At 34.8% G+C, this 14,547-nt stretch overlaps 1 protein-coding gene across 2 annotated transcripts in view; it reads right to left on the bottom strand.

Moving 5' to 3' along the window:
• MCMBP (minichromosome maintenance complex binding protein) overlaps positions 1-14,547 on the bottom strand; it is a 46,344-nt gene that overhangs the window by 14,890 nt on the left and 16,907 nt on the right. For both annotated transcript variants that reach the window (XM_032490779.1, XM_032490780.1), the window contains exons 2-8: positions 12,403-12,488; positions 11,629-11,769; positions 11,457-11,498; positions 9,121-9,222; positions 5,650-5,794; positions 3,144-3,295; positions 1,550-1,650 (exon numbers count right to left, since the gene is read on the bottom strand). In XM_032490779.1, the coding sequence (XP_032346670.1) occupies positions 1,550-1,650; positions 3,144-3,295; positions 5,650-5,794; positions 9,121-9,222; positions 11,457-11,498; positions 11,629-11,769; positions 12,403-12,488 (769 nt within the window). The remainder of the gene's footprint in view (positions 1-1,549; positions 1,651-3,143; positions 3,296-5,649; positions 5,795-9,120; positions 9,223-11,456; positions 11,499-11,628; positions 11,770-12,402; positions 12,489-14,547) is intronic.

Below are 14,547 nucleotides of genomic sequence, written 5' to 3'. Positions count from 1 at the left end.
TGAACTGAAACCAAAAAGACAGTGTGAACTCTTGGTTTTTGACACATAGACTTGGAAATGATATAAAGATAAATGTATATGTATGTATGTAAATGTGTATACATGTGTGTATGTATGTATCTCTCTCCTAGCTCTGTCTGCTAAAAGGACATAGAAGCAATGCCAACCCAGTACCAACCCAGCACTCAGATCCTGATTTTTAAACACTATTCCTCAACTAAAAGAAATTGGTGGTCCTTGGAAAAATGGTTGATATTGGGGCTGAAGCACGTGAAGCACAAGATGAAGCTGAAACATCTTATGTGTCAGAAAATATATATTCAAAACTGATAAGGTCATGTCAAAAAGGACCCAGAGCCTGCTTGCAGTGGCTCCCATTAGCCAAATATGGGAAAATTTAAGTCTCAAAATAAATAACAGATTAACACCAACACTGATAAAAACAAATCACTTGAACAAGTAAAAGGAGAGAAGAGAAAGCTTACAGTAGAATATCAATCAATAAATGTAGGAAGAATGATTGAGATAGAAAATCATCATCACAGTAACAAATGATCTAAGCAAGAATCAATGGATGCTAAAATAAGTGGGTGAAAGTTAAAAGAGAAAATAGAAATTTTATAGTCTCAAAGTATCTCCCTCTAAAATACTTGCTAACTACAAAGTTAAAAACAGTAACCTTATAGGAGAGAAAGCTGGTGAACACCACCTTAACCAAATGATCAAGATGAACATCCCCAGTAATGGGATATTGTGCCTCCTGTTGTGATGCACGGAGGATACATCACTCATGTGGTTTCCTGCCCAAAATGCGTTAACTGGAATCTAATCATGAGGAAACATCAGACAGGTCCAAACTGAGAGACACCCTACAAAATAACTGGCTTGTATTCTTCAAAAGTGTCAAGGCTTTGCTCCGCACGAGAGGACACAGTGAGAAGACAGCCATCTGCACACCATGAAACAGGCCCTCACTAGACACTGGGTCTGCTGGCACCTCGGTCTTGGACTTCCTAGCCTTCATAACTGTGAGAAGTGAATTTCTGTTGTACAAGTTGAAAAGTGTCAAGACCATGAAGAACAAAAAGGAGCTAAACATTGCTCCAGGTTAATGCAACGAGTGATCAATTCTATGGATCCTGGACCAAGAAAAAGACTGCCAGAAAGAACAGGACTGAGACAATCAGTGGAATTAAATATGGATTGTGGCTAGCGTATTGTGTATTCATGGCAAATCTCCAAGTTTTGTAGCTATATTCTGATTACATATGAGAAGATCTTTGTTCTAAGGAAATAAGGATTCAAGTATTTAGGGTATGACGTACAAAACTTACTCTCAAGCATTTCCAAAACATGTACATATGCATAAAAATGCGTGCATATAAAAACAGGCACAAATGAATGACAAAGCAAACGGAGCATAAGTGTTAACAACTCATAAACTTGGGTGAAGGGAAAAGAAAGTTCTTTGTAACTATACTCCAACTTTTCTGAAAGTTTGAAATTATTTCATAATTAAAAGATACTGAAAAAGAGCAGATAGACTCACCTTTCATCATTATTCAGTATACTTAGCACAGGATCCACAGATAGTATGCCATATAACTCGAGAACATCATTTACTTTAAAACACTCCCAGTCTTCATAGACCTAACAAGAGACCATACAAAATCATATTGTTAGGACTAAGTAACACCAAAAGAGCACGTGAAATTCGTCTTAAAGTTAATGCAGTAGTAGTAGCAGTAGTAGTAATAATAATATTATCATCATCTTCGCATTTAAAATCAGAACATGAACCTTAAAGCAATTCCTTTACTTGACAAATTGGAACCAATAGAGGTAAAGTACTTGCCTGAAGTCATCCTGCTAGCTAACAAATAATTAAACAACTAAAACATGGGACTCCTGACTCCTGGCCAATGTCTGTTTTCCCACACTATTTCAGAGAAAAGGATTTCCCCAAAGGATGACAGTCAACTAAAATCAGAAACATGCATCATCTCAAATCTGTTAACTACACCAAAAGAAAGGAGAAACTCAGGATTATTAACTGGCCTTATTCACAAGCTATGCAGCATTAGGAGGATTAACACAAACTTCAAATGGCCTTGAGGTTTCTCACAATAAAGAGCTTTCAAAGTTGTCTGTCATGATGGACATTAGAAACTGTCAAAGCCTCCTACTGGTGAAACCTAAGAGAGGCATGGAAGGAAAAACATGCTAATTATGGCTCCTGTGCTACATGAGTGAAATGCCATTTAAGTTAAAACCACAACATATAAGAACAGAAATTCTCAATGATCATTTCAGAAACTTGTATCACTTGTTCACCTCTAATGAATAAAAAACAGAATAAGCAAGATAGAAGAATAAAGTATTAACAGATTTTTTTTCCTTCTACTTTATTTTAAATCTAAGTGAGAAATGGCTTTTGGTAAGAAAAGGAAGAATGGTGAAAATGAAGTAAATATTAGTAAGTCAGAAATGATATAAAGAGGAAATAGATGTTAATTTAAAAGTTGCTCCATATCTGTTTGAAATATTCATTTTTTTTAAACAACATGTGGTAGGCAGAAGATGCTACCCCCATCCCCACTAATGTCTATGTCTTAATCACTGGAATCTTTGAATATGTTACCTTACATGTAAAAGGGACCTGTATAAATTAAGGACCTTAAGTTAGGGAGATTATCATGGGCTGCACAAGTGGGCTCTATCTAATCATACATGTCCTTTAGATTGGAGAATCTTTCCTACCTATGGTCAGAGGGATATGTGACCATGAAAAAATGGTCAGAGGGCTGCATTACTGCTGGGTTTGAAGATGGAGGAAGAGGCTACAAGCCAAGGGATGCTGATGGTCTCTAGAAGATGGAAAAGGCAAGAAAAGATTCTCCTCTAGAGCCTCCAGAAAGGAACCAATCCTGCTGTCATCTTAATTTTACCCGCAGTGAGATCCATGATTTCTGGCCTAAAGCCTGCAAGATGTTAATTTTTGTTGTTTTAAGCCACTAAGTTTGTGGTGATTTGTTACAGCAGCAAGAGAAAACTAATACAAATACAAACGGTAAAAGTTTTGTTTAATTTCTGAGACACTTCACACATCTTTGTCAGTGCCAGGTCTGTAAAGATTTTACTACCTTCACGAGGCAGGCAGGACCCTTCTCTCCTGGCAGTGGAAAATTCAGATCAAAGGGAGAAGAGAGGTTCAGGGAGTTCAGCTGCTGCCCAGTAGAAGCTTCAGTTTCTAAACGCTTTGGCTCTCCACACCACTGAAGACCACCAACACCCCCTAAATTCAAAGGGACAGCATTGCACATCGTCATTTCTAAGGCTTCCTGGAGATAAAGAACATTCCTAAAGAGCCTTTTGAGTTTGACAGAAATGATACTTCTGGGCTTGCAGACTTCAAGTTGTTACAGTTTTTTAAGGAAGTAATATATAAAAAGCCCTTTGACCTACAAAGAGAACAAAGGTTATTATGAAGATCCGAAAGTGTAATAAATTTCCTCCTGAAATAAAATGACAACAAATTCCCTGCACCAAATCTCATGTAAATAATTTTAAGTTAATATTTAATATGGTTATCTGACATATTTGACCCAAGAAATACATAGTCTACATACAACAAAACAACCTTGGTAGAATATATTTCTTTCTACTTATTAAGCAGAATAAAACCATATGCAATTAATTCATTTACCAAACATCTATTAACACCCACTAGGTACCAGGAATCAGACTAGTTGTTTGGGATACAAAGATCATTTAAAAATGGCCTCTATCCCCAAAATAGTTACTAGGGCTGAAAACTAGTTGGAATCAAAATAGAGCCTGCCGTCCACATGGTATCGCTCAGCAATAAAAAGGAATAACCTACTGATAGAAGCAACTTGGATGGATCTCAAGGCAATTCTGCTGAGTGAAAAAAGCCAATCCACAAACTTTACAATGATATGACTCCATTTTACAACATTCTTAAAATGACAAAATCATAGGGATGGAGAACAAATTAGTGGTTGCCAGGGATCAGGAACTTGGGGTTAGGAGAGTCAGGAGAGGTGAGTGTGATTATAAAAGGGTAACATGAGAGATCTGGGTAATAAACTGTTCTCTATCTTGACTACGGTAGTGGTCACATGAATCCAAAGATGTGACGAACTTTTATAAAATAAACACACACAAATAAGTGCATGTAAAAATGTGAATTCTGAAAAAGGTTTGTGGATTATATCAATATCCATTTCCTAGTTATGATATTCTACTATAATTATGCAAGATGCTACCACTGGGGGAAACTGGGTCATGGGTATACAGGCTTTCTCTGTATTATTTTTTAGAATTGCATGTGAATCTACACTTATCTCCAAAACAGCTCATATACATATATATATATGGCCTGATAGATTGCCTAGAAACCAACAAATAAGGCAGACTTTTCATAAATAATGCACACAAATGTATTAAAAAACCCTGTAGTATGACATTCAAAACAAAGGGGCAAGAAATAAAAAGGAGCATCAACTGCTTAGTGGTAAGAAAGAAAAAAAAATTACCATATATCCTGGATTCTAGTATGTTATTTGCTGTTTGATACATCATTAATTTTAATAAACAATTGGGGGTGGGTAGAGAAAAAGAAAGAATATTGTCACATTTGTATATATTTACTAGAAAACATTCCAATTTTAAAATCATTAAAATATGCCTTAGCATTAAATACTATATGAACTTATAAAGTAGAATAATATACAGTTAATGAAATTCATTAGTAAATCTTTGCTTACCACTTACATCTGCCCTCTCAACCCAATCTTACAGATTCAAATCGACTAGGCTGTTTTGTTTTACCTCCTCTGCCTTTAACTTGCCCTCAGATTAAAGGTGCTAAAAAGAAGTGACTGGACATGAAAGGAGAAATAAAGACACACTTACCTACCTGCCACATGAAGGAATTCACTGCTCATAAAAACTGTGATTGATGAAAACAATAATGATATATACCAATTCTGAAATTCTCTCATTCTCTTAGAAAATTTCAACTTTTGCCCTCCTTGTTTTAATCAGAATTAATTGTTTTAAGTACATTTCAATAAATAAACCACTATGAACTTATGTAAATAGAATAAATAGAACTGTGACTATTCTAAGGGTTATTTGCTTTAATGTTTAGGAATAAGTAATCCAGTAAACCACAATTTCATGTTTTTCCTCTGATATTTTTAGTCTCATTAAATTAAAGTACCACTATTCCAAAAAGAAAATAAGAAAGGATATTTTCAGATACAAATACATCATTTTGAGGGAGTACTATGCCTTCATTACTTAAGAGCTGAGATTAAAAAAATAAACATGAAAAAAGATAAAAGGCTTTTTCAGCTAACCAACCTGAGACCCTTAAACACTGACAGTAGAATGGCCACTTCTCACTAAGTGATGCCTAACTGCTCGATTATGAAGCACAGTCTGACCAAAGAGTAACTGTTAAAACTCCAAACTGCCTGTAATTCTGATAAACTTGAAAACAAGGTTGACAAATCACTGCCAGCTTCTAAATCTAGAGCTACATTATACAACAATTAATTTTGAAAACAATTCTACTGCAAGAGAGCAAAAGTCTACAGAAAGCCTGCTGGCACAGACTACCTGCTTGTCTGGCACCTGCATGTTGATCTTTCTGTTTGTTGGGCTGTAGGTCCATATCTTCATCATCTTCATAACTCCTCTTGTGGCGACTGGGAGTGTAGGATGTTGAAGGACTGACTCGAGCTTGGTTTGCATTAACATAGGCGTTAAATGAAAGGTTAAGAAAAGATTACCATGAACCAGGGAATATCCTTAGTGCTAATTATATGACTAATAAAAGACTACTACTTTGGCAGTTTGGTTAAAATAAAAATATATTTTTCAAAGAAGGCTGCTGTATAAAGTAAGTAAGCTACAAGGACATATTATACAGCACAGGGAATATAGCCAATATTTTATAATAACTACAAATGGAGTATAATCTATTAAAAAATTTGTATCACTGTTGTATATCTGAAACTAATATTGTAAATCAACTATACTTCAATTATAAAAAAAGAATTTTTAAAATTAAAAAAAAAAAAAGAAGAAGGCTGTACCTCTAGTTTTGGTCATAAGAGTTAACAGCTCAAACTTATGCCCCCTACTGTGCTGTAAAGAATTGTAAAATCGGACAAAAGACACGAAGCAACTGTTTTCAGTCTCTGGACAACACGGAGCATAAGTTATGATCTTTAAATGAGAAGAAACACAGCAAGTAAACTCCACATTCTCCCCAGCTCTTTCTTGAGGGAGCTCTTTTCTTGCAATTTTCCGAACTGCAACAAAAGGAAGGGGAGGCTGAGCTCCCTCATAGAGAAAACAGAGCACCTAGTTCAGGGCTATTGAAGTACCTGGAATGTGCAGAACGGTTAGAGGAAGGAGTTGCAAACACAGGCCTAGCAGAGAGCAGCTGCTGCTCGGCTGGGAGCTATACAGAGTTGCTGGAGATTGTACAGAACTAGAATAGGATCCTGCTGATCATCCTGGACAGTTAGGTGAGGCCCAGAAATAGCACATCTCACAAGTAAGAACGACATCCTGCACTGTAAGTGCTACTCTTTATCTACCTTAACAAATCCCAGAACCACACCTTGACAAGATCAAAGTGATCCACTCTAATTACCTGCCTGCCAGAACAAAATTCAACACTTCTGAAATGAAAATAAAACTAAACTTTCTACAGTGTTGTCTATTAGCATAATTAATCATAACACATCCTTAGTTATGTGAAGGAGCAGAAAAACATGGCTAAGTGGGATTAAAACATTCAAAAGAAAAAAAAAAAGAGAGAAAGAGATGACCAGGATATTGGAATTAGCAGACAAGGGCATTAAAAAGCAATTGTAAAATTTATAATTTTAAAAGAAAACATGGATGTGAGTCAGCATATGAGAAGTATTATCAGAAATGTGGAAACAAAGAAAAAGAACCAAACAAAAAAATCTGTAATTGAAAAATAAGATTTAAAAAACACCCTGAATCACCTGGAGGGCAACAACAATTAGTTTAACAATTATATGACTGGAGTCTCAGAAAATGAGAAAATGATGAGAGACTGGGACAGAAAAAATATTTGGAGAAATAATGACTGAAATCTTCTGAAAAATATCAACCCACAGATTCAAGCTCAACAAAACCCAAGCAAAATAAATACACAAAAAACCCCACACCTGGTTCATAATAGTCAGGCTGCTGAAAACCAAAGAGTATTAGAAGCAACCAGAGGAAAATCAAAGACACAGTACATACCGGGGACAATGATACAAGTTACAGCTAGCCTTTTATCAAAAAACAAGCCAGAAGACAGTGGAAAAGTATCACTAAAGTGTCAAAGATAGGAGATACCCATCAATCAAGAATTCTATATCCACTGAAAATATCCTTCAAAAATAAAGGTGAAATAAAGACATTTTCAGTTGAACAAAAGCTGAGAAAGTTCATCACCAACAGATCTGTACTTTGAAAAAAAAAAAAGGTTTAGTGAAACGATTCTAGACAGAAAACAAAGGTAAAAAGATCTGGAAACGGTAACTGTCCACAAATATAAAAGATGTAACTTTTCCCCTCATTTCTTAATTTATGTAGGAGACAAATGTTTAAAGCAAAAATAATAATACACTGTAGGTTCTACAAGCACAAGTGAAATGTATGACAAGAGCACAAAGGATGAGAATGAAATCAACAGAAGATAAGGATCAAGGATCAAAGGAGAAATCACATGGAAATTAGAAAATACTTTGAACTGAATTAGAGTTAAAAACAAGTCGAAGTTTGTGGGATCCAATTAAAGCAGAGACTAGAGAGAATTTTATAGCCTTAAATGCTAATACTAGAAAAGAAAGATTTGAAATGAATGTGAGCTTTGAGAAGGTAGGAAAAAAAATTAAAACCAAAAAAAGTAAGGAAATAATAAAAGCAGAAGTCAATGAAACAGAAAACAGAAAATTTTAAGTTAGTTCTCTTACAAACCCTTAGCAGTACTCATCAAGCATAAAACAGAAAAATAAATTAACATTTTAGAAATGAAAGGAAATCATTTCTAGATATCCCTTAGATGTTACAAGAAAAATAAGTAAATACTATGAAACTTTATGTCAATAAATTCAAGAACTGAGATTAAATGATTTTGGAACATTCCTTAAAAGATAAAATTTATCACAACTGACACCAAATATCTGTTAAAAAATTGAATTAGTATTTTAAAATCTCACCCAAAAAATGCCAGGCCCCAAACTGGAAACAACCCAAATGCTCATCAATTGGAAATTATATAAGCAAATGCCATCAGCAATAAAAAGGAATGAACTATGGATACACACACGGATGAATCTTAATTAAGCTGAACAAAAGAAATCAGACACATTAAAACTATACATTATATGATCCCATTTGTATGACATTCAAGAATAGATAAAACAAAGCTTTATAGTGAAAGAAATCAGAGTAGTGGTCGGTTGTAAGGGAGGAGGTGGTGACTATAAAAAGGTAGAGTTCTTTACTTGGATAGGCATGCTAATTACATGGGTGTATGCATTTATCCAAACCATCAAAGTGTACCTTTAAAATCTGTGCATTTCAGTATATGTGAACTAGGCCGAAAAAAATGACTAACTGAAAAAAAAATAGAAAGGAGACTGAGATGTTTCCATAATCTCTCAATAGAACAAACATGTTTTCCTGTAAGAAAATTAGAATGAGTTCTAATTTAAAACTATTTTTTAACTTAATTATTGTGGTACTCTCTTTTTCAGTCTCTTTAAATCTACCTCAGTCTTTTAAACAGTATTTCATTAGAGAAATGTACCATAATTTTATCATTTCGTAGTGATGGATACTTAAGGTTGTTTTTATAAATTTTCTTAAGACAAGATTTTATCAAAGTAAAGCCAAGCTCTGTAAATGAATAATTTTTTTCCCCAGCTAACTTCACTCAGGTAAAAAGACTGTTGTTTTTTTTTTTTTTAAATCAAAATGTAAATGGTGGTCTTTTTAATTAAGAAAATCAATTAGGAACCACTCAACACATAAGAAGATTCAGATAAAGGATATTTCTTTTACCCACATAGATTCTCCAGGCACTGGAACACAATAGAAAGTCTGTCTTTCCAAAGTGGTAGTTCGTGGAGAGTTTAAATCAACTTCTTGCTGAGGCTGTGATGTACACAAAACATTTTTAAAATTTTATTATTTATTTAATTTTATTTTTTAAAACTTTAAAAATTAGCAACCACATTTTCATGTTATCTTAAAATCACAGTAAATATTTCATATTTAAGACTGAATCTAATCAACAAGCAACTACTAAATCCCAACTATTTTTTAAAAGAAAACAGACATAAAATTGCTTCAACTGCAATAACCAATCTAGTACCTTCCTGAAATACAAAATACACAGTACTCTAGGTTACAAAATTAAATCCCTTAAAATAAACAGGACATTTTACTATTTTTTTCCAAAGACAAAGCACATGGTAATCCAACTGTCTCTCTCATAGAAAGCAATCAGAATCAGCCTGTGAAATACTCATTACAAGGTAGCTCTTAGATGCGATTTTAAAGTCAGATACTATTCCTTAAAAGACATATTCAAATATACGTAGAAAATCCTAAGAAGTAGAGAGGACTCAAGATGTTTAATGCTGAAAAAAAAAATTATTTCAAAAAACACATTACTTTTACAATACAAAAAAAAATCCCCTAAAAGTCAATAAAATCTGTATTTTGTAGGAGGAAAAAAAGAAAAGAAGGAAGAGAAAAAGAAAAAAAAAAAAAAAGAACCCAAGACACATCTATTGCGCCTGTGATAATACATAAGCTAGGGTTTTTGTTTCTTTCTTGCCAGGCCCAAAGTCCCCTTTTCCTGGTGTGGTGCTTTTACTTGTGACTCTTTACCAACATAGTACAAACTCTCTGCCTTTCGAAGTGTTACAGATGGACAGTCTCATCTATTTTATTTTCCCATTTCTAGATTCCGAGATTATTGAGCTATATACTGACACTGCATTGTTATGTACTAGAAAAAAAAAAGTTGTGTATTAATATATTAGCCTAATATGACTTAGGGCTCCTTAAACAAGAGATGCAGGACACATTTATAAAGTTGTTTCATTAGACTTGGCACAACAATGTACACTATGGAAACATCCTACAAGAAAAAAAGACATTGGGAGACCTGAAGGGTATCGTATGTAAGATTAAGCGAATCCATCTTTCATGAGTCCATTACTCTAAATAAGTTTAGGAAGTTGTATTTCTTATATTTGTGTTTAATATAATCTTTATGGCAACCTTTCAAACTAGGGCTTTTCTTCCAAACAGATCGGCCCATTGAACAGGAACATTTATTAAATCAAGAACAATATCTATGGTGAATTAACAGGCTGGTATTAGAGTTTATAAATTAAAACTGAGGTTTGGGTAAGGAGTCAGACTCCCAGAATGTAAAAAGCCCTAGATAGTCTGATTAAACCAAGATTCTGGATTTGCAAAGCAGAACTCTAGATCCAGAATGGAGGTAACTCCACTGAGGCCTACCTTTCTACTGAGGTCTTGCCTAAGCACCTGTCTGGTCAATCTTTATCTGTGATAATGCCAACAATTGACAATTACCAACCATGTTTCAATAGAAACCATACGAAAAACGCAAAAAGTAAAATGTAAGAGACATTTTTAGTTAATATATTTTGACATGTTGATAATCTTCTTCTACTGTTAAACTAAAAGTAAATTTTAAACTTTCCCCAGTTACAGTATCAGGCATGTTGGACAGGTGTCTAAATGAAATTAAGTTTAATTCTGCATGTTTTCCACCTATTATCAGAAAAGTATACCCCCGAAAATGCAGATACACTGTGTTCCTCTATAACGGCTTTCCTAGTAAGTTTCCATCTCAGGACTACCTCTTTCACAACTATAATTATATCCAGGATTCTGTGTTCTTTCCCTCCTCCATTACTGGTAAGTAAGAGAGTTTCTATCACTCTGTTTTATTGAAGAAAGCTTAAGTTTACGCTTTTCCTCCTAGGGAAAGAGCAGGATTTAATCAAATTTACGTAAGCAGGTGTTAAGCCCTAAATTAATCTTTTAACTTTTCATTTTAAAAGAATTCATCATAACCTATAATTTTTAAAAGTATATAGATATTGGGAAAAGAAAGCAATTAGTTTTGTCATTTACAATATTCCACATTCTAAGAGATTTTAGAAGATCAAAAAAATCGTATCAGAGAAACTCAAGTAAAAGGCAAATAAAGAAAACATTTCACATAACTTCTTAGAATTAACTTACACACAAGACATCAACCAAAGAAAAGTAATACATTCTCTGCTTAGGAAAAAAATTCTCCTTAAAAAGTTTTTTTTTAAATATATTTTAAGTATACATACCCCACACTCTGCTACATCTCTATATTTTCCAAAATGAAGAACCTATGACACAAAACAAAGAATAACAGTATTACATGAGTATATCAGAATCAAAACTACCATAAACAATACAAGGGCAAAATTAATACTACTAATTGTAAACAGTAAGTTTCATGAAAAAACCAATACATACACGTGCTTTTGTGTTTCGGTTAACAGTTTCATAAACTCCCATGTAAAATTCAGGGTCAAACATATCCTGAATCATGCAACGGAACTTCACAAAACTGTTAGGTTTCAAATAATGAAGGGGAACTTCATTCAATGATGGTACCTTAAAGAAAAACAATCAGTCAAGTCAAAATATTCTGTCTACAAAACATTAAGCACATATACATAGCCTATCTATCCATCCATCTATCTAAATTCAAATTACAATCCCCACAAACAAAAAAATCAAGCCCTATCAGGGAGTCAATTGATCTCAACGGTCAACATAACACAATTGGTGGACAAAAGCACTTGTAAGATCTTGCAAGTTTGTATGACGACATTTGACTATAATGAAAAGGATGCTTTTCCTTCAGAACACTTTCCAGTTAGCAGAAAGGCACTTGCTTTGTTGAGCTCTTAAAACTCACGCATGCCAGTTCTTTTAAAATGAAGATAATAAAACAAAAGATAATGAAAGCTCTCATAACTACCTACTTTTTTCTGTCTTTTGAAATATCATGGTCAATTACTGCCACCTAGAGGTGCCAATATAGAAGGATTTAATTGCTTGAATTTAAGTTTAAGTTGCAAAAGAGACCAAAATCTTTTAATACATATGCACTTAAAGAGGGCCATCCACAGTAATTTATATATTGTTAAATTATATGTAGATCACTACTGAGAGAAACTGGAAGTTTGCCCACCTTTGCCCCGCACCCCCACCCCCGCCCTACCACAACAGCAATAAACTTACCCATTTAGGAGCATTATTTTCCTTCAGCTTTTCCTTAAAATATTCAATTACTTTCTTCTCCCAGTCAGGATTAACTCCATTTTGAGCTGGAAGAAAAATATACTTTTCAAAGCTGAAGGGACAATATATAGTAATAGACTATGTTCAGGTGAGTCACACATTTGTTTAGTGTGCCTTATCGGAAGCACTGGGCAAGACACTCCAGAAGCTGCCCTGTTGTGAGGTTGTCAGGACAATCAGGGCGAGGCTGACCACTGGCGGGCCCTCAGGAGCTAACCACCTCCTGAGAACACACACAGAATGAGATGAGGCTTCCTTGGCAAAGCAGCATCAGGAACCATCATTTGAAAAGCACACTGCTCTTTGAAAACATTTTTATATAGATTTTTAAAATCTTTACAACTATGCTGAAATGTAGAGCAGAGGTGGGTTTTTTTTGGGGGGGGGGATAATTTCAAACCTTCAAAAAAGTTGCATGAAAAGTACAAGGTACCTACAGGCTGCTCCATTTGCTTTATCATCTGCTCTCTCTCTCACCCTTAACTCACTTAAGTTACACACATCATTTATTTTTACCTTTAAACAATTTAATGTGCTTCCTAAGAGTAGGGTGATTATTTTATATAACCACAGTACCTGTTGTCAATCTCAGGAAATTTAAAATTGATACAGTATGTTTTATCTAATCTACCATCTATATTCCAACTTGTTATTTGACCCAACACTATCCTGTATTGTACTTTTTCCCCTTCAGTACAGGACCCAGTCTAGGATCACATACTCCTTTTAGCTATCTTTAAAAAAAAAAAACTCCTTTATTTTGGAACAGCTCCTCAATCTTTCTCTTTTATGACATTGATACTGAAGAACGTAAACCCTTTGTAAGAAACCAGAATGCTCCTCACTTTGGGTCTGTCTGATGTTTCCTTATTATTAGACTGCAGTTACGTGTTACCAGTCACAGTGCTACGTAAGTGATGCTGTGTTCTTGTAAATGCATCATCTAGAGACCAGATGTCCATCTTCTCCTCACTAATGATGTTCATTTTCATCACCCAAAGTGATAGTTTCTCCATTGTAGTTACTTTTCCACTTTTACAACTAATGAGCAATCTACAGGAGATACCTCAAGACGATGCAAATAATGTTCATGAAACTTGTCCTGACCACAAGATTTAGCATCCATTTATGCCTCCTGCAGTGATGATTGCAAAATGAGAGAAAGGTGTTTCTAACGTCACGTTAACAACAAGAAAACCAAGATTTTGAAGAATTATGGGAATTGGCCAAGACCAAAGAGTGAATTATCAACAGAAAAAGGAAAACATGATTTCGTGAACTAGCCCCACTTAACCATAGCCTGGCCAATACTTCCCCTATCACACAGGTACCATATTCATCACACAGGGGCTATGGAGATGTGGAGTAAAGGAATTTTGTCTATATTTGTTATGGAGTTGATTCAGTCAAAAATATTCACAAAATCCAGCTCATACCATGCTTTAGCAGAGATTCCAAATGCTTTTACTTAACTGAGCAAAGGCCAGTTCTTAAAAAACACTCACGGAGGGGAAAACTACTTCAGTGATTCTGATGTGCAATAAGGGTCAGTTAACTCTACTAGTAAACTGGTTCTCAAAGCGTGGGTCCCAGACCAGCAGCATCAGCACCACCTGAGTAGCTGTTAAAAAGGCAAATTCTTCAGCCCATTCCAGATCTACTGACAGAAACTCTGGAAGTGAGGCCTAGCAATTCGTGTTTTAAAATACCCTCTAGGTGATTCTGAAGCACACGGAAGTCAGGACCACAGCTCTACTAGATACACACCACTAAAAATTATTGAACTGGGGCGGGGGGGACAGAATGGGTATTTTTGCTTCTAGTCAAAACAGACATTTAAAGAAAGACTTAGATGCAGCCACGATTGCCACACCAACACTACTATTCTGACTGTATCTGTGTAAGAAACTTGAACTGCCACATCACAGGGGATGAAGCTACATCAAAGAGTGGTTGGGAAGCTATGTTACTTCTCAATAACTTACATGTATACAAAATATTTTTACATAAAGCCAGCTTACAAATACCTAGTACTGCTGGACAATTAAAAGGACTCTAATAGATAATTCCAAAATTAACAAGAGT

This window comes from Camelus ferus, chromosome 11 (genome assembly GCF_009834535.1).
Source record: "Camelus ferus isolate YT-003-E chromosome 11, BCGSAC_Cfer_1.0, whole genome shotgun sequence".
NCBI lineage: Eukaryota > Metazoa > Chordata > Mammalia > Artiodactyla > Camelidae > Camelus > Camelus ferus.
Note: the sequence above shows the minus strand (reverse complement) of the source record. Positions and strands in the feature narration are given on the sequence as shown.